The sequence below is a fragment of the Helianthus annuus genome, chromosome 9 (assembly GCF_002127325.2).
Source record: "Helianthus annuus cultivar XRQ/B chromosome 9, HanXRQr2.0-SUNRISE, whole genome shotgun sequence".
NCBI lineage: Eukaryota > Viridiplantae > Streptophyta > Magnoliopsida > Asterales > Asteraceae > Helianthus > Helianthus annuus.
The window spans coordinates 87,696,086-87,715,136 of NC_035441.2; the positions used below are offsets into that span (position 1 = coordinate 87,696,086).

The 19,051-nt window shown below is 33.6% G+C and overlaps 1 protein-coding gene across 1 annotated transcript; it reads left to right on the forward strand.

The window, feature by feature from the left end:
• Nucleotides 1–2,396: 2,396 nt before the first annotated feature.
• On the forward strand, nucleotides 2,397–18,700 carry LOC110877714 (probable serine/threonine-protein kinase PBL24). The gene is made up of 5 exons (XM_022125906.2): nucleotides 2,397–2,519; nucleotides 7,929–8,155; nucleotides 8,611–8,800; nucleotides 15,011–15,396; nucleotides 17,648–18,700. Exons 1-5 carry the CDS (start codon nucleotides 2,417–2,419, stop codon nucleotides 18,569–18,571), a joined length of 1,830 nt encoding a protein of 609 aa, XP_021981598.1. The 5' UTR covers nucleotides 2,397–2,416; the 3' UTR covers nucleotides 18,572–18,700.
• The last annotated feature ends 351 nt before the right edge of the window (nucleotides 18,701–19,051 follow it).

Sequence of the window (19,051 nt, forward strand, 5' to 3'; positions counted from 1 at the left end):
TCATTGAGCCTGAAATAAGGCTTTTAATCACCTTCGCATGAAAAAAGAGAGTCAAAACCAAAGCTTTGTATTAGGCATCCTTGAGTAATTCATCAAATGTTCTTTTCGTCATGCTAATCCATAGTAACGTAATATACAAATCATAAAAGAAGGTTGTACCGGATTCTGTCATTAACTAAAAGCAGTTTTGAAGTTCCAGCTACAATGCATGCAACACTTTTCACGGGTCTACATAGAAAAGAAAATTGTTATACACACATATCAATCACTAAATATGATTAACACACCTTGAGTTGACAGTAATACACACATGAAGATTCAAGATATCATTCGAATTTATTAAAAACCAATATAAAAAAAAAACTGAATGTCCCCAACCAGACAAGTTAACACTATCTCAACATTATCATAACCACATAAGATTGAATAATTTGCAGGCATTAACATCGAAACTAACAAACTATTTATTCAGAGGCATTCCCTCAGATAAGTTGACTAAAGAAAAGTTGAACATCCAAAATCACACTACAGCAATAATCGCAGTTCTACATACAATATGGAAATACATAAAGATTCATATATATCTACATCTTCAATCATATACATGTGAAGCCCAACATCATAATACCTGGAAAGATTCATAATACGACACCACAAATAAAAATTCTACATAATTGCAAGCCCTAATTTCAAACCTCAAAGTAATTCGACAACTCGCGGCCGAACTAAATTCAGAAAAACCTATAAAACTACATACGAACAAAACTAAATTCACAACTGGTAATTTCGGTTATTAGGTTTCTAATTCTATAACCTAATTTTCTTAAAATTTTTGGTGTAAATCACCTAACTACCAAACCAAGACGAGCTTTAACCGATGTTGATGAACTATGGATATTGGATATTATCAAAATTTTCTAATACTGGATAAGCGATGAAGTTGAACTTATAGCAGCAGGTGATGGATTAGGGTCCAATTGCAGGTGTAGGGTGGATGGTCACGTCAAACGACTAAGATGTGACCAAAGATTAGTTATAGCCATATTTTTCTTTTAGCCACACATAAATATTTATAAGTGACTAATAACCATAGTTTTGGTCACACAAATTCGCAAGTGACCATATAAATTATGTTTTAGTCACATTACTAAAACTTATTGTGAATGTGGCTAGTGAATGTCACGTTTTAAATTACAAGTGTGACTAAAGGTTTCTAAAAGATGTGTTTGGTCACATGAATCAAAAAAATATTGTGGCAATAGGTCACAATAGATGTGTTTCTAAAAGATGTGTTTTCTCGGTATCGTGTTTGTATAAGATTTGTGACTACATTTTTTTATTTTAATCATCTTGGTTAGTATTAAAATTTAACATTTAAGATTTATGGTTATGTATATTAGAATTGAACAGGTTTTGTATTTAAATATTCTGCCAAAAAACCAAGAAACCAAATCTTTTTAAAAAAAATTAGAACTATCATAATGATGTGTCGTTGTAGCGACGAACATTGCACCTTTTAGCCAAAACTTAATGCTGACAACTCTGTTTGTGACAAGGTGTCGTCGTGATATGCTATAGCAACGACATATGAGGTCTGTAGTGACAACACGTGATAGGCTATAGCGATGACATATGAGGTCTGTTGTTATAGGCTCTAACAGTCTTGGCAAATCTTGAACTTTTAAATATGGAGGCCAAAAGTTTTAAAGAAAAAAATAGGGGAGAGTGTACTCAATTCGTACATGTTTTTCTAAAATATTCGGTAAACTTTATACTTACAAGCAAAAAAAAAGGGGGTCAGGGCCCCAACTTAGCGTCACACTTGGTAGTGTGTATATAATTGAATTAGTTGTATAAATAAATAAAATTTGTACATGTATTTTTTTTATTTTTTTAACTTTAAGATAGATTTATAGACGTATTTTAACGGTTTTCTTATATTTCCAATTATTTAAAAATGAATTCTATTCTCTCTTTTCTCACATGAAACAGTCTTCCCAAATGAGAACACGTATATCTTCACTACCTACCTATTTTAGGAAAATAAAACAGCAAAGGCTATTTGTAACCCTACAATTTCCTCCATCCAAAAGCTTTCCCAAAGCCATGTAATTCTTGTCCTCTCCAAATGTCTTTCTTTATGGCTTTCCTGCATTCGGGGGGTCCTCCTGCAAGTCCCTCTATTCGGAGCATGGAGGACCCTATCCCCTCCTTTGTCCAGTCAAGAAAAATTCCTTCACATTTCCATGTTTACAATGTCATTACGAAATGACTAACTTCTGATATATATGATTTGAGCTTTAAAGATAAACAGATAGAAACATTGGTTTACAACTCGGTGCAATTTGTTTGAACGAATCTTCATTCGTGGGTCGTTTATAATTCATGATAGAGATAACATATGTGAGCATGAGATATGAATTGTCTGCCCTGCTTCGGAAGCAAGGAATCAGATATCAAAGAACAAGAGGATTTGCGTGACGCACAACCAAAAGGACACCCCACTTCTCAACCTCCAGGTATGTATCTCCGCATGCATGTTTTTTATGATAAAAGTATTTTTGAAATATAAGACAATAGGAGAGACTAATTACCACCTTTTGTTCTTTAAGAGATTCGATCCATATTTACAATTATTTGTTAATTCATAATGAGAGAAATTATGATGTCTTGGTGCATTCTGTTTATGACGGAATAAACATATCCAATGACAGAAACTATTTTGATGGAACGAATAACGAATGTAAGAACTTGGATTATGTGTTTTAGGTTATTTTTTCAATCATTCACGACTGCAGTCTTCTTGATTTCAGATAATTTGTCAAAATAATTAAATAAACCTTGTAACTTTATAGTACCTTATTAATACCCTTCAACCAGTGCCGGCCCAAGGGTAAGCCAAATGAGGCTTGGGCCTTGGGCCAACAAAACTATAGGGCCTCCATTATTTGATGAAACCACATTCCATTTATAAAAGATTTAGGGTGTGGGTTATCAACAAATTGATGGTTGGTAGTGTAGTGGTTTTGTGTATTTATGGATGTTTGTTATACTCAGGTTCTAATCCCTTGTTCAACATTTTTTTTCTTATTTTTTAAATTTTAACACAATCTTTCAAATAATTACACTTGGACCCTTCAAGTTTAACTTTCAATTACATACATTTTTTTAGGAAAAATGCCACAAAATTTTACTTCGCCTTAGGCCACCAAAATGGTTGAGCCGGCCCTGCCTTCAACAACACTATATTAAAGAAAAATGCAATATTCAAACATTGGTAACTTTTTTTAACAACCCCCTAAACTTTCTAACACAAGTACACCAATATCATGTGTAAGTTGCATGATTTGAACTTCTATCCCTTTAGTTGTATAGCACACAACTCCTAACCTTTTATAAGTATAATTAATATTTAGAAAAACCTAATTAACTTACCTTAATTAGATAATGATAAGTGAGTGTGGCCACACACGTATGTATATGGGCTTTTTTAGTTTAGAAGCTATATACTATCGAGAATGACATAATCAAATTTAAGAAAATAATAAAATTAAAAAAAAAAAGTTTATTTATCTCTGCCAACTCTTACTTTAACTTTATCTCCCTATATATATATTTTTTATTTCAACGTATAAAAATATGTATACCTAGATTATTTAGCGTATGCTCATAAGTTTTTCAAAAAAAAAAAAAACATTAAATAGAATATATTAAAAGATCCTAACCGTATTGAAATATACATTTATGCTAATAAGTTTATATATTGAGTTGTATAAGAGTTAAAGTGGTTCTCGAAATTATTGACATATTATTGATTAGTATATATTTTGTATTGTTAAAAATAGTTGGTTATATTTTATTTATATTTAGTTAATTATGACAATTGTAAAATAACCGATTAGATTCTAAAATAGTTTAACATGTTTTCTTAGTATATTTAATTGTGTAAGGAAAAAAAAAGAAATTCGCGATGGAAAAAGTTTCAATCTTTCATTCATTTCAATCTAGCAAATGGTACTTTAATCATGTTTGAAAATGAAAATATATTCTTAGTTAGACAATAAAAAACAGGTAGTGGGAAGCGAACAAATATCAATTAGATTATGCTTATACTGCTACATTTAACTTTCATCCAAATGCATACAAGTACATAAATGAATTTAAATTTACTGTTGGCGGTCATTCATTAATAAAACTAACACGATATTACTCATGTTCAGCTATGTTGGTGAACCACAAAGATATTTATTTATTTAATTATAAAGTAAAAAAAAAATGAGCTTCAAATAATACAAATCTATTCTGAGTTTTTTCACAATCTAGTGTAGTTACAAAAAATATTTACCTTTTTGACTACTTTTAAAAAATATTTACCAAAATGTGCGATTTCCTTTATTTCTTTTAATTTTCTTGAAAACTTATTTGTCTCTCTCTCCTAATCAAATTGGACAAAACCTAAATTAATGATAACATACTATTGCTATTTAATAGACTTATATTTTTGTAAAAAAAAAAAAATTATCTTATGTTATGTTTTTAATTTGTAATAAAAAAACCTCAACTTTAAAAGTAAAAAATTAATGTATTTAGTCTGGCTTTTATTTTAAGAATAATATATCTCTCTATAATGATTTAATCTAAAATATTTCAAACGTAATTGTTATATTAGTTAAATAAATAATAAATTAATATTATATCTCATCTTATTTTCAATGTCGGATATAATCTTTCTATTTTTCTAATAAAATAATATCTTAAAATTTAAATTGTTAATTTAAGTTATTTTTTTATAAATGACACAAAACAATAATCTTAAAGTTAAAAAAACAATAATTCGTTGATATCAAAAATTAAAACTACAAACAAAATACACAAAATAACTTATTAGATATTAGACCAAATTTTGAATAAAACACTAAATAGGAATAGAAGCGAATAATTTAATTTTGTTTTTGATTTTTTTAATTGGATTTGTAATCAATTTGAATTAAATTGAATCAAAATTATGATTTTTGAACCAAATCCAATAACATATTCAAATTCGAATTATATAAATCTATGTTTTTTTTTTTATTTTTTACTATACAAAATTACATTTATTTAACCGGTGTAATGCACTGTGTTTTTAAAGATATGACTTTTTTTATTATTTAGTCTATAAAATTAGATTTATTCAACCCGTACAAGACCAATGATTTTTTTAAAGATATAACTTTTTTATTATTTAGTATACAATATTACATTTATTTAACCCATGTAATACACAGGGTTTTTAAAGATATTTTTTTATTATTTGGTATATAGAATTACATTTACTCAGTATAGTTTACAGGGTTCTTAAAAATATAATTTTTTTCTTATTTAGTATATAAAACTATATTTGTTTAACCCGTGTAATAAACGAGATTTCTAAAGATATATTTTTTTATAATTTAGTATATAAAATTATATTTATTTAACCCGTTTAATACACGAAGTCCAAACCTAGTATCTATAAAATAAAAAACTAACATTATTAGTTATACACGTCATCTAAAGTCAATAAGGCTAGATGGTGCGGTTTAAAGCCATTGGGGCTTTATTACGCCACATAAGCACCACGTAGCACAGGGCCGGCCCTGAGAATTCGTGTACCCTGTTCGAGCTCGAAAAAACGTGTCCTTAGCCCTTAATGAATTTGGGTATTGGGCTCACTAAAGGTCTATAAACCTAATGCCAATGGGCTAATAACTAATCTAAACCATAAAAATAGTTTTGTAAGTGGGCCTATGTTGGTGTTTGTATGAGTATACCCTATTAATTTATTTTTTTACACATACATATCCGATTTTTTTTAAATAACGTGGTCTTCGAAATATCGGGCCTTGGCCGGTGGTCCTCCCCGCCCACCCTCAGGGCCGGCCATGACGTAGCCGACACATAAGCAACGGGTTTTATCGCTAACTTACACGGTGTGTAATAACGTCTCTTATAAAGCCCCTTTTTAACTATATTAAAAAAAGATAAATAAACTGATTGGTTTACATTAGGTGGGGCCCCTTGATTTCATCTCTCGCGCGTGTTACTCCTTTGGCGGAAGCCAAGGATGGCGCCCCCTTTAGCGTAGACGGAGTGATTTAACTAAATGGGGGCACTAAAGTTTATGAGGTGGCGGGGGCACCAAGCCACACCCACAAGCCAACTAACATCATTATCAAAATTCTCCATCATTATCCATAAAACGTCATTGAGGAATAATCATTCATATATTCCATTCTTACATCATTGGCAACTCGTGAATCATTATCAATAAAATGATTTTTCAACTAAATAATAATTTGCTTTGATAGATTTAATTACATCCTTGTTTGTTATCATTAGTTTCCCCATCATTAACTACAACAACATCAACAGTGTTTCCATCATTCAAGTTATGTTTATTCAGATAGTGCACTATATCAAAATATCGACCAACAAACAGTGCACTCATGCAGGTCTATTTTACTACATTATGTGTAACCAAAAGGCATGACCTTTTAGGGAGATAAATTAGTCACCTTTTGTATCCTAAAAAGGTTGCATAAAATGTTGATATGGATCAAAAGAAGAGGTACTCAAAGTGTCGGATCAGTCACTGGATCAGATGGCTGTCCGATCGGATGACTATCCGATCGGATTGCCACTCGATCGGGTGACTAATGTGTGAGTGGGACGGGTGGCTGTCTGAACAAATTCGATTATAATATATTTAGGAGGCGTTTGGTTTGCAGGAATTCAATAGAATTTAAGGGAATTGGAATTTGAATTTCATCTCTTAAGATGTTTGGTTCACAGAATTTGATGGAATTGGAATCCCAATTCCAATCTTCATATGTTTAGTTGACAATGAAATTGGAATTGGAATTAGACATGAATTCCTACAAATTCCTTTAACTAAAGGAATTCAAAATCCTTCCTATCTGTGAAGGAATTAAAGTAAATTCATTGGAATCTTCGACCGTATCGACCCGCACCGTTTCGACCCGCACCGTTTCGACCCGTACCGTTTCGACCCGTACCGTTTCAACCCGTACCGTTTCGACCCGAACCGTCTCGAGCCGAACTAGCGCTTGTGGGTGCCGGGGTGATGGATTCCAATTCATTTGACAACCAAACACAGCAACATGGAATTGAGATTCCAATTCCAACAATTTCCGATTCCAATTGGAATGTTTAAATTCCAAATCCAATTCCTTCAAATTCTAATTCCTATACAAATTCCAATTCCAAATCCAAATCATTGCTTGAACCAAACGACCCCTTAGTGTATGGAGAAAACAGGAATAGTAAACATGAATAACTTATTTCATTTTTCTTTTCAGAAGACAACTAACAAACACCTTTTAAACTTACTTTTAAATTTACATATAAAGCCTCTGGGGGCGTTATGCGACAAGTGGCGAAATGCGTAATCGAAGGGCTTTATGGGGCTTTATATCAAAAGAGGGTGTAGTGGTAAGGGTGTTATATAACCCCTTCAATTTATACACATATGTATGTATATATGTGTGTGTGAGTGGAGAAGGTTGGGCAACGGCGTGATGATTTTCGTCTGGATTCAAAATTCAGACCCCATAGCGCCGTCCGTAGTGGTGTGCGGCGGCGCTGTGGGACGCTATGTTGCCTTTCCCCGCTATGTGGCGCCCCACTATGTTCGGCCTTAGGATGGACACTTTGTCAACTCACCTTAATACCAATAAAAAACATGTCCTTTGATAGGAATAGCATGTAACATTCTCAATCATTAATTTATATATCTTTGCTTCATTATCTTGAATAATGGAGGCGTAAATAAAATCTTTGGTTTCTTTCTTTTAAAAGATTCACACATTCCTTATAGTTTAAAAGATTCACACATTCATACATTCCTTATAGTAATTTTGTAATTAATTTTGTAATTTTGGTTTCAGTAATTACTATGGATACATCATCAGTCCCCGCTAGTAAACCCAATAACCAAAATCATGAAAGCGCTACCAGCAACATAAATGGAACGAATGAAGTTGCGGATAACCCAGCCCGTAATTTTGGTTTCCGAGAGTTGGCCATGGCCACGAAAAATTTCCGACGAGAAACTCTACTAGATGAGAATAGAGTTGGAAAAGTTTTTAAAGGAACCCTCCAGGGTACTGGCCAGGTTAGTGACATAGATATTTACTAGTGTCAACATGTTTTCGCTTTTGTGTTATAGGTAAAAGTTTTAATAATCTAAACTATGATCCATTGGCCGATAATTGTATATAGCAAAGAAGTGATAAATGACACTCATAATTTTGTCTTTCGTTGCTAAGAGCAATCCTACTATAGCAGAGAAGTAACTTTGTCCACCCCAACTTTGATCAATGCCGTTCCTAAACAATTTACAACATTTGATTGAGGCAAAAATCAATCAATTGCTCGTTAGCTTCAACGAAGTTATTTTTCTGTTAGAATGAAATTGCACTTATTAGTAAAGTTAGGAGTGGCACTGGTCACATTGTTCGAATGGATTATTACTTGCTAATGGATCATAGTTCCGATTATTAGAATCCAATTTGCCTATGTAAAAAGTACGCTTTTATATCATTAGTTAACGAAACTATTTGTGTGAAGGTTGTGGCTGTTAAGCAGCTAGATAGACATGGAACGAAAGCGAACAAAGAGTTCCTTGCTGAAGTCATGATGTTGAGTCGTCTTCGACATCCAAATCTTGTTGAATTAATAGGATATTGCGCAGATGGAGATCAGAGGATTCTTGTTTATGAATACATGCAAATGGGTTCATTGAAAAATCATCTGCATGGTATTTTCTAACTCTTTTTATACTGGTACTAACATTTTAATTAATTATCAAAGCACAAACAGATAATTTGAAATTCACTCAATAATGACAAGTAGAGATAATTAATTAAATAGGATTAAAAGTTTCAATTATATACTTATAGTTATACAATAACATGTAAATATATCATAGTCTTATATGGTCAGCTCAAGCCACCATATATAGAGAAGGTTTTAAGTTAGGAGTATTAGGTAGTTGGTAATTCTAAGTATAAGCAGATAGGTACATGTAGTATAATTTGTCTTGATAAAGTCAAAATGTTTAATTAAGAAAGATAACTCAATCTCACTATCTAATGCCTTCTCAATCTATGAAATATTAGTGGGGAGTTGTTTTTATTTTCAATATGGTATTAGAGTGTACATAAATCTGCAGCTCGATAAAGATTACAAATTAGACACTGACCTTTTATTTTAGAGACCAAACGTCAAACTGCAACAAGATATGCAAACCAGAGAATGAAGAAAAAGACGAAGCTGGAAAACAATAAAAAAAAAAAAAATCAAGAAAGAAGATTGCGGATAGATGCTAGATCAAAACAACTAAAAAGGAGAAAGAAAACTCACTTAGGCATTTTATCAAAAATGAGGCATGAAAGAAGGGGCGTTTCTAGAATAATAACTAAAAAAGAGAAAGAAATAGAAAGTATTGAATGAAATGGGCATTAAAGATTTAAGACCATATGTAATGGGGCTTTATAAAGGGCATAAAAGATTTTGATAATGCCCTTACACCACTACTCATGGGTATTATAGGGGCATAAAGAGTGAGGGGCATTTCTATAATAATGCCCAAAGAGAAGAAAAATAATGGAAAGTAATAAATGAAATGGGCATTAACCATTACACCTTTTTTAAAAGGGAATTATGATAATGATGTGATGAAAAATGCCTCTTAGTAGGCATTAACCATTACCTATGGTCTAAAGGGATGGGCATTTCTTAGGATAATCTAAAATAGATAAAAGAGAGTTTTGTGAATGACTTGCCCAACTGATTTGAACTTAAAATAGTCAGTAAACATGAATTAGACAACGAGAAAGGGTATGTGATAAAAGTCAATAAGTAACTTAACAACCTTAATGTTTCTTTTGTAACGAAAGTGGATTAACATAGTATAGAAGGTAGAGGTGACAAAATGGGTGGGTTGGGAACGTTTGGGTAATGGGTTAAGATGGGTATGGGTTAGGATACGTTTGGGTTAGAATGGGTTTATTAAGAAAAAAGGTAGGATGGGTTTAGGTTAAGATAGGTTTTTGTCAAGATAGATTTGGACATGATAGGCTAAAAATATAGATAAGGGTAAAATACATTTTTCGTCCTTTATGTTTGTACCGGATTGCAATGAATAGCCTTTAACTTTAATAATTACAGTCACAATCCTTTATTTGGAAAACTCGTTACATCTTTCGTCCTTTAGCACAAACTAGGTTAAAATTTTTAGTTAAGTCTATTTATATAAGGGTACTTTCGTCTTTTTACCAATCTATATCTTTCTCATCTTCACACAACAATCTTATTCAATATCAAAATATCAGCAGTGATAACCACACAACAATCATCACTAACTAGAAACCCCGATTTCGCGTCGAGAATCGCTGCAGATGGGGTGAAATAACACCATCCGTGCGACTTCTTCTTCGTCGAAAATCTGTGGGTGAATCACGTTGTATAGACTTTGAATCATCAGTTAGGTTTACAACAGTTAACCGATAACTAGCAAAACAGTCCAATTTCGTTGAGGAAGTTCCTCTAGGGTCTATAATTTGTAAATATATCGATATATATCCAGGCAATGCCTGTGAATCGCCCTTAGGGTACACTAACAACCTACAATCGTAACCTCCGACTTCAAAATACTTACTCCATAATATCCGAGTCTTAACTATAGGGGAATTGAAGATCGTCCATCGGTACACGGCGGCGTATTCATTGCGCCGCTCAATTGTCACGGACTCCAATGAGGATGATGATAACGTTGAGGAGGAGGAGCAATCGCGAGAATACGGCAGCGTAGGGTGGTCGTCAGTGGCCGGAGTGGTAGCGTTCATGATCTGTTCGGACGGTGGCGGCGGCGGCGTTTGTGAGGAGGAGGATATTGTTGCTTCTGCGGGTGAAGATGGTGAAGTTACAGATGAGGGTTGGTGAGGTATATTTTATAAGTTTTTAATTTTGTTTTTGTTTTATTTATAATATATTTTAATTAGATTGGTAAAAAGACCAAAGTACCCTTATATAAATAGACTTAACTAAAAATTTTAACCTAGTTTGTGCTAAAGGACGAAAGATGTAACGAGTTTTCCAAATAAAGGATTGTGACTGTAATTATTAAAGTTAAAGGCTATCCATTGCAATTCGGTACAAACATAAAGGACGAAAAGTGTAATTTACCCTATAGATAAATAAAAAAAATCAAAAACATTAAGAAAAAAATTTAAAAAAAAATCAACAAAATAAAAAAAATAAAAAAACATTTAAAAAAATAATAAAAACTAAAAATTTTCAAAAAAAAGAATAAAAATTTAAAAATTAAAAATTGTAAAACATTAAAAAAGAAAACATCTAAACCAAAACAAGTCCGCCAGTTTCAGATTCAAACGAACCGGTTACTCGATTACCAGGGTTAGGAACACTCCATAGCTCCTCTTACAACTCATCTTGACCACAACATGATGCAAATTAACCTTAGACCATGGGGTGTGGGGGTCGTCCCCTGCCCGTCTCGGCTCGTCCCCCACGTCGCACACCGCCCCCTTGGGGCTCGTCACGTCGCAAACGGCGGCAGGAAGACGGAAGCGACGAGGCTTTTGATTGGCTGATGGTTAATGGTAGGCCACCACATAGAGAGAGATAGAGAGAGTTTTTTTTTAATTATTTAATTAAATCAAACAAAATAATAAGAAAAAAGAGAGAGAGGACTATCCTCCACACCCTTGGGTAGTCCCCAAAGAGATGGTCCTCCACCCATAATGAGGTGACACCTACGTAGCGGATAGTCTCCAAAAAAAACTAAGCAAACCACACCCCATAGTCTTTTTTATTACTTCATCATCTCTACAAATCTCTCTAACCAAAGTAGTTTTCTCACTCCCACCAATCCTATTAACCCCAAAAATCCAATGAGACATTTCATTAAACACCTGAACTTCAAATATCATATCATTAACTTTTCTTAGGCAATACGTAGTGGGGCGCGACCAAGGGCCATAGCGCCGCTATGGCGCCGCCCACACCGCCCCCCCCCCCCCCCGGCGCCATGACCAAAAAAAAACAAAAGGCGTGAAAAAATTCGCGGCGCGAGAAGGTGGGGATTTGTTCTGCATTTTCCACTTTGGTCCCTGCATTTTACAATTTGGTCCCTGCATTAAAACACTTTGGTCCCTGCATTTTACACTTTGGTCCCTGCATTTTACACTTTGGTTATGATGAGGTAGGACTTTATGACTATGGGCTCTAGTGACATAACGCCCCATAAAGCCCCTGTGTGACGTGGCACGACACGTGTCGCATAACGCCCACAAAAGGGCTTTATGACTACACATGGCCTTATCACCAACTCAATTCCCACTTTCACCAATTCATTTTCACACATCCCAACATCAAAATCAACCTTCTCCACCATTTGGTCCATTTCCCCATCAATCTTCAAATACTCACAGGGCTAGTTATTCCTCCTCTCAACTTTGGAGAAACAGAAACAAGAACTGATTGTGCAACAGATGAGGTAGGAGCTTCCAAGAAAATTGCCTTCAGAGCGATGCTTGCAATCTCACGATGCTGATCCTTCCCATTAAGCAGCTTATCACATAGCTTATCAGTCATCTCCAGTTTCTTCACCAGTGGAGCAAGACTATAAGTCTATAAAGCAAGAATCATAAGACAGAATCATAGAACCTCATCCATTCTAACACTACTATATTCCAGAAGAGAACCAAACGACTGCTATACCCAAAGTAGTTGAGGTATAACCAGCGAACAAGTCTGTTACTGCCATTGTTGTTGCTGAGGGAGGAGGTGATGAAGAAGAAGGAGATGATGATGATGAAGTGGTGGTTTGTATCTTACATCTACAAATTATTTTAAATAGGTATCTTATAATTTATTCTGACCCATCCTTAATTATTTTCTTACCCATCGTTTCACCAATTTTCATTTTTTAAATGACCCAAAATACCCAAATGAGTTTTTATTGCCGGGCGTAATAGAAAGTGTTATGAGAACCAAAAACACGTAATAAATATAGGGTAACGTTGAGCTAAACATACCTGTTCCCTTCATTTATAATGTCAAAACAGGTGTGCTGAAAATTATAGAAGGGTACATTTTCCCAACCCACAATCATCATAGAAGTTAAGGGTTTTTTTTTTTTTTTTTTACACATTTTCCTTTTTCTAAGTGGGTTTATTATATATTTACCCAATCAAAAAAATTCAATTACATATTTACCCTTTTCATTAAAATTACTCTTATTGAATTACTATTTTATCCTTAATGAACTTAGTAAAGGTATATTTACATATTATCCTTTGCAAATATGATCAATTACATATTTCTCAAATATCTCTAGTATTTCCCTAATATCTCTACTTGCTAACAATATAATAATACTCATAATCAACTGATCAAAAAAAAGAAAACACAAAGTTTCAAAAATGCAATCCTCACTTGTTGTTCATAATTAGGGTTGTAAGTGAGCTGAGCTGAGCCCGACTAGGCTCGAACTTGGCTTCTTTCAAGCCTACCATTTTAAGCTCGAGCTCGGCTCGAAAGTAAAAACCAAGAGATCGAGCTCAACTAGGCTCGAAGTAATTTAAGAACATTTGATGCGAGCTAAAAGCTCAGCTCAAGCATGTGTCGATAGCTTAAACAAGCCAAAGCGTGGCTAGAGCTCAAGCTCGGGCTCGATAACTATATGAGTCAAAATTCAGGCACGAGGCTTTGACTTGGGCTCGTTAAAGCTTGGTTCGTTCGAGCTTTTTATCGAGCCGATCCAAGTAGTTGTCAAGTCGCTCAGTCTCATGTACACCCCTATTCCTAATCTATTGCTCAAAAAACATAAAGTTTCCAAAAACGCGAACACGTTAGGCTATGCGGTATGGTGACCATCCTCCCTTGGAGGATGATCCGCCACGTAGGCATCACATCATAGTCCTATAGAGGATGATCCGCCATGGCAAAACACTGGAAATGGAAGGATGATCCTACCCCACTAATTATGGCAATTAAATTTTTTTTTTTTTTTTTTTTTTTTGCAGAGGAAACAGAATTAAAAAGGGGTGGGTTTTGTCTTTTAGCGACCGTCGCCAACGTCCAACACTAGACGGTGAGGACGAGGACAGGTGAGGCAGGATGGTGTGCGGTCCGTCGCAGGTGTTGGACGGGTGAGGGACGATCCCCATATCGTCTAGCCTTATAATCAATATGGAATCAACCAACAACATGTTATACACAACCAATATGGAATCAACTAACAACATGTGATATATCAAGAAGAAGCAACAACATATAATCTAAATTTAAAAATTGTAATGGCACTAGCATATAACATGGAAGAAAAACGATTTGCTATCATAGCATATGCATATAAACAATACCATGCGCATCATCGCATACTAGCGTATTATAAGGATTACAAGACCACTATTCCCATCATATAAAGAGAAACAAAATCCAAATACAAAGTATACTGAATACAATGATATGTAAAGTATTCATATTACAATTAACTTTTTTAAATCAAATCTTACACCAACAAACTCAATTATACTAAAAAAAGTTATGAAAACTGCTTTAATTTCTTCTTGCTTTCTTTTGCGAATTACATGTGAGAAGAAACAATCCTTTGAATCTGCGAAGAGGGCGTGGTTTGGATGTGCAGGGTTTTGTCGTCATGATGTTTACCAGGAGAAGAGGGAAGAGGAGACGGTTGTTTGATTTTGGGATAATGGGAATGACATAAGGGTAAATGGGTAATTTCTTAACAAAGAAATATGTAATTGAATTTTTTGATTGGGTGAATATGTAATAAGCTCTCTTAGGAAGGGAAAAATATGTAAAAAGACCCATTAGTTAAAGTCCTTTTATGTAGAGTTTTTTTCTAGTTAAGTTTGATATATGCCGGTAATACATTTTTATTATGATGTTTTGAACTGGTTTTTCATTTCATTGACAGAGGTTCCACCAGAGAAAGAGCCGTTAGATTGGGTCACAAGGATGAAAATAGCCTCAGGAGCTGCACAAGCTCTTGAGTATTTACACGAGAAGACGAATCCACCCATTCTTTATCGCACCTTCACATCTCCAAACATTTTGCTAGATGAAAACTTAGAACCAAAGCTATCAGATTACGGGCTTGTGAGGCTTGAAATCGACACTGGTAATACTATGCAACAAAGGATGGTGTCTACTGTTGGTTGCGCTCCTGAATATGAACAAAATGGTGAACTCACACCAAAATCCGACGTTTACTGTTTTGGGGTTGTTCTACTCGAGCTCATTACCGGAAGAAAAGCATTAGACACCACTCTCCCAATGGACGAACAGAATCTTACCAAATGGGTAATGCTCGGTTGTCTTTTTATACGTCTAATATCATATAAAAACGTGTGAAAAAACACACTATGCAAATTATAAAGTAGCCAAATTTACATAAAACGTTCTTTACCCATATATAAAATTGCAGGTTATATCCTGTTACTCTAAAAATCACACTAATCATCTTTTATGTTAACTTTTTGTAACAGAATATGTCCTTTACACTAATTGTTGTTAAAAACTTCATTTGATTTTTTAAAAGTGACAATTCAGGACTAAATTTGTAATTTTCATAATTGTTTTTTTTTTCTTTTTCTTTAAACTTTTTTCTTTCTTTCTTCTTCATCTCTTTTTTTAATTATATAAATTTCAATATAGATTTTTATTTTAGTAAATAATTATTGTGGTTAATTAGTTTAGTTTTGTCCAGTTATTAAATTTTATATTTAATACAAATTATGTAATAGTGTTAGGGGTGTAAATGGGTCGAGGCGAGTCCAATATTGCACAGTTTTCATGATGTAAATTTACATTTAAAACAAATTACGTACTTCTTTTAAGGGTGTCATGGTTCAAAACTCTTTAAGGTATTTTTTTTGTTGTCTTTACTATTTATCATAATTACCCAAATCAAAAATTTAACTTAAATTTATATGTGACCCTAGATCCACATAAACTGATAAAACCTTTGGCATAAGTAACCTTTTACAATTATTTAACTTAATTAGATATTATTATGTAATAAAAGACTATGTTAGAATAAAATTTTGACTCAAGTTAAATACTAGTATATAATATTAGGAAGTACAAAAGGACTCGAGATGAACCTTAGGTGAGCTTAGGCTCGACTCAATCCACATATACCCCAAATAAGTATTTAATTTGCTTTGAATGAAAAATTAGAAAAAGTAAACAAATGTAAATAAAAAAATAAAAAAATAAAAAACTAATTTGAAAGTCATATTTTAATTAAAAAATGATTAACTACTTAATTTATCATCATCGTCATCATACACAGTAAATCATACCAATAGCAAAACAAAGGTAAGGACTGGGGAGGGTAACATATAGACAGCTTTACCTCGACCTCGTAGGAATAGAAAGGTTGTTTCCTATGAGACCCACGGCTCGATTAATTTAGCATTAGTAATTCAGTGGCGGATTCAGGGTCGGATTCCAGTGGGTTACTTTTGGTAGTTTTTCATTAATTTTCATTATTTTTCCCAAATCATACAAGGTTTACACTAATTTTTTCCATTTTCTTCGAATCGAATGGGTTCCTGGGAACCCATGAAACCATGCTAAATCCGCCCCTGATTAGTATAATTTATTAAATAAAAGTGATGTAAAGAATATAAGAAAAAGAAATGTGAAAGAAAGAAAAAAAATAAAGAGAAAGGTAAAGGAAAGAAAACACGTATGAAATTACAAATTTAGCATTTTAGGGTAGAGGTAAAATTTTCATTTAAAAAAAGTAACTGAATTAGTAGTTAGCGTAAATGACGTAATTGTTACAAAAAAGTAAGCATAAAGGATGTTTAGCATGACTTTTAAAATTAAAAGATGAGACCTGCAATGTTATATAAACGTAAAGAACGTTATCTGTAATTTTATCTATAAAGTATGTGAAAATTATAACATTTTATAGAATAAAAAATAAAAATTCATAAGAAACTCAAATTTGGAAAATATTTGCAACTTAAAGCATAAGAAAAAAAAATAATAAATTGTTCCCATGATCAAATGTTGTGATCAATTTACTAAATCTATTATATTATGAGTCATGACAAATTCTATGCACTTGATTGGCTTAGAAAATTTCTTAGAGATTCTATATGTATTTACAGTTGTGTGTGAAAATATTTTTTCTACGTATTTAAGTGTGAAATAACTTAAAATTTTCATATTTTTCCAAAGTTTTTTTTTTTTTGAAAGGTGTGTTTCAGCGGTGAAGACAATCCTAGACAACCCCGGGTCCCGAGTTCGAATCCCTACCCACACACCGGTGTCCTCCTTTCAAACCGTCACGGGGAATTTTTTCGTGAAGTGCATGGATCGAACCGGAGACCTAGCCCGGGCGGAAACCACCCTAAGGTGTAAACCCTCCCGCCTCCGACCAGCTGGGCTGGCCATCATCGACATTTTTCCAAAGATTTTAAAAAAAATTACTCATTTTTTTAATAATTGTCTAAAAGATAAATGAAATCACTAGTATAATCTTAAAACACATATGTATTGTCATTCATTGAATCGGGTTTTGCTTTGTTCAAATCAGGCACAACCCTATTTTAAGGATCCAAAAAGGTTTCCCGAAATGGTTGATCCACGATTGGAAGGATCATTTCCAGATAAAAGTTTAAATCAAGCAGTTGGGGTGGCTGCCATGTGTGTACAAGACGACCCATCCGTTCGACCAATGATCTCAGATGTGGTGGCTGCACTTAGCTTCCTCGCCATGGCTCCACCACCGCAACCACAACCACAAAAGGATCCTACTACCGCTTCAACGAATGATCCAAATGCGGAAAATCATTCGTCATGTTTATCGTCATCATCGATAGAGGCGGAAGATGATGATTATAGCTGTAGTGATTCTGAAGATGAGGATGAACAACACTACCATATGCGAACAAAACATAACAAGAATAGTTATGATGAAGATAGATGTGGCACTTCATCTTCAGAAAGTTTATATAATGAAGATGATTATTGGGAGGATGAAAGTCACCATGAAGAAACAAGTTATAGATCAAAATCAAAGATAAAAAGCATCAAGAGAAAAGTTACATTTGGAAGAGATAAAAGTGTAAGTAGGAATTCATCAAAAAATAAGAGCTTGAAAAAACATTCAGGTCCTAGTTTGCGAAAGACAAGCGTGAATAGGATATCGCCTAAAACACATTTAGGTTCGAATTCGAGGAACAAAATTGTTGATAGGAAATCATCAAAAAACAATGAAACGGATAATGTTAGTTTGAGCAAGAAAACTCATGATGCACTCGAAGATCATCAAAGTAGTAGCAACTCATCACTATCACCAGATAATGGTGAAAGTAGTAGAAGAGATGTCACTCTTGAATCATCAAGAAAAAATGTGGTTAAATCTGATACGGGCATGAACAACATTGAAGTAGAGATTTTGGATGGAGAAGAAGGGATAAATGCTAGATTATTAGAAGATACATATGTTCCAATTTGAAAGTTTGGTCAACTTAGAATCAAGATGATAAAAGAAGATATGATTATTATAGCCGTATATGTTAGTTTTCTGTGTGAATTGTACATTATGAGTCAAGATATAGTCACTTCATCCTTGTGAATTTCGCCATGGTCATCACACATAGATAATAATGCATTGGACATAAGGTAGTTTAAAAGGAGTTTTATAGTCACCCCAAATAAAAGTTGAAGATTGTTTAAATTTAAATGGTTTCCAACATGTGGACCATAACACACGTTATTATTATACCAAAACACATGTCCGTAGTTTGCCAAGAACCCATTTTCAAATTCTGAAGTCATTAAGCACCTAAAAAAACACATTTATGTCAGCATAAGGTTGATGAGTTCACGAGTTTAATTTACATAAAATAACCAAAATTTTATCAATTTTGAATGACATGACAACCCTAGACCAACATGTAATATCGTAAACTAGCTAGAAATATGAGAGATGTAC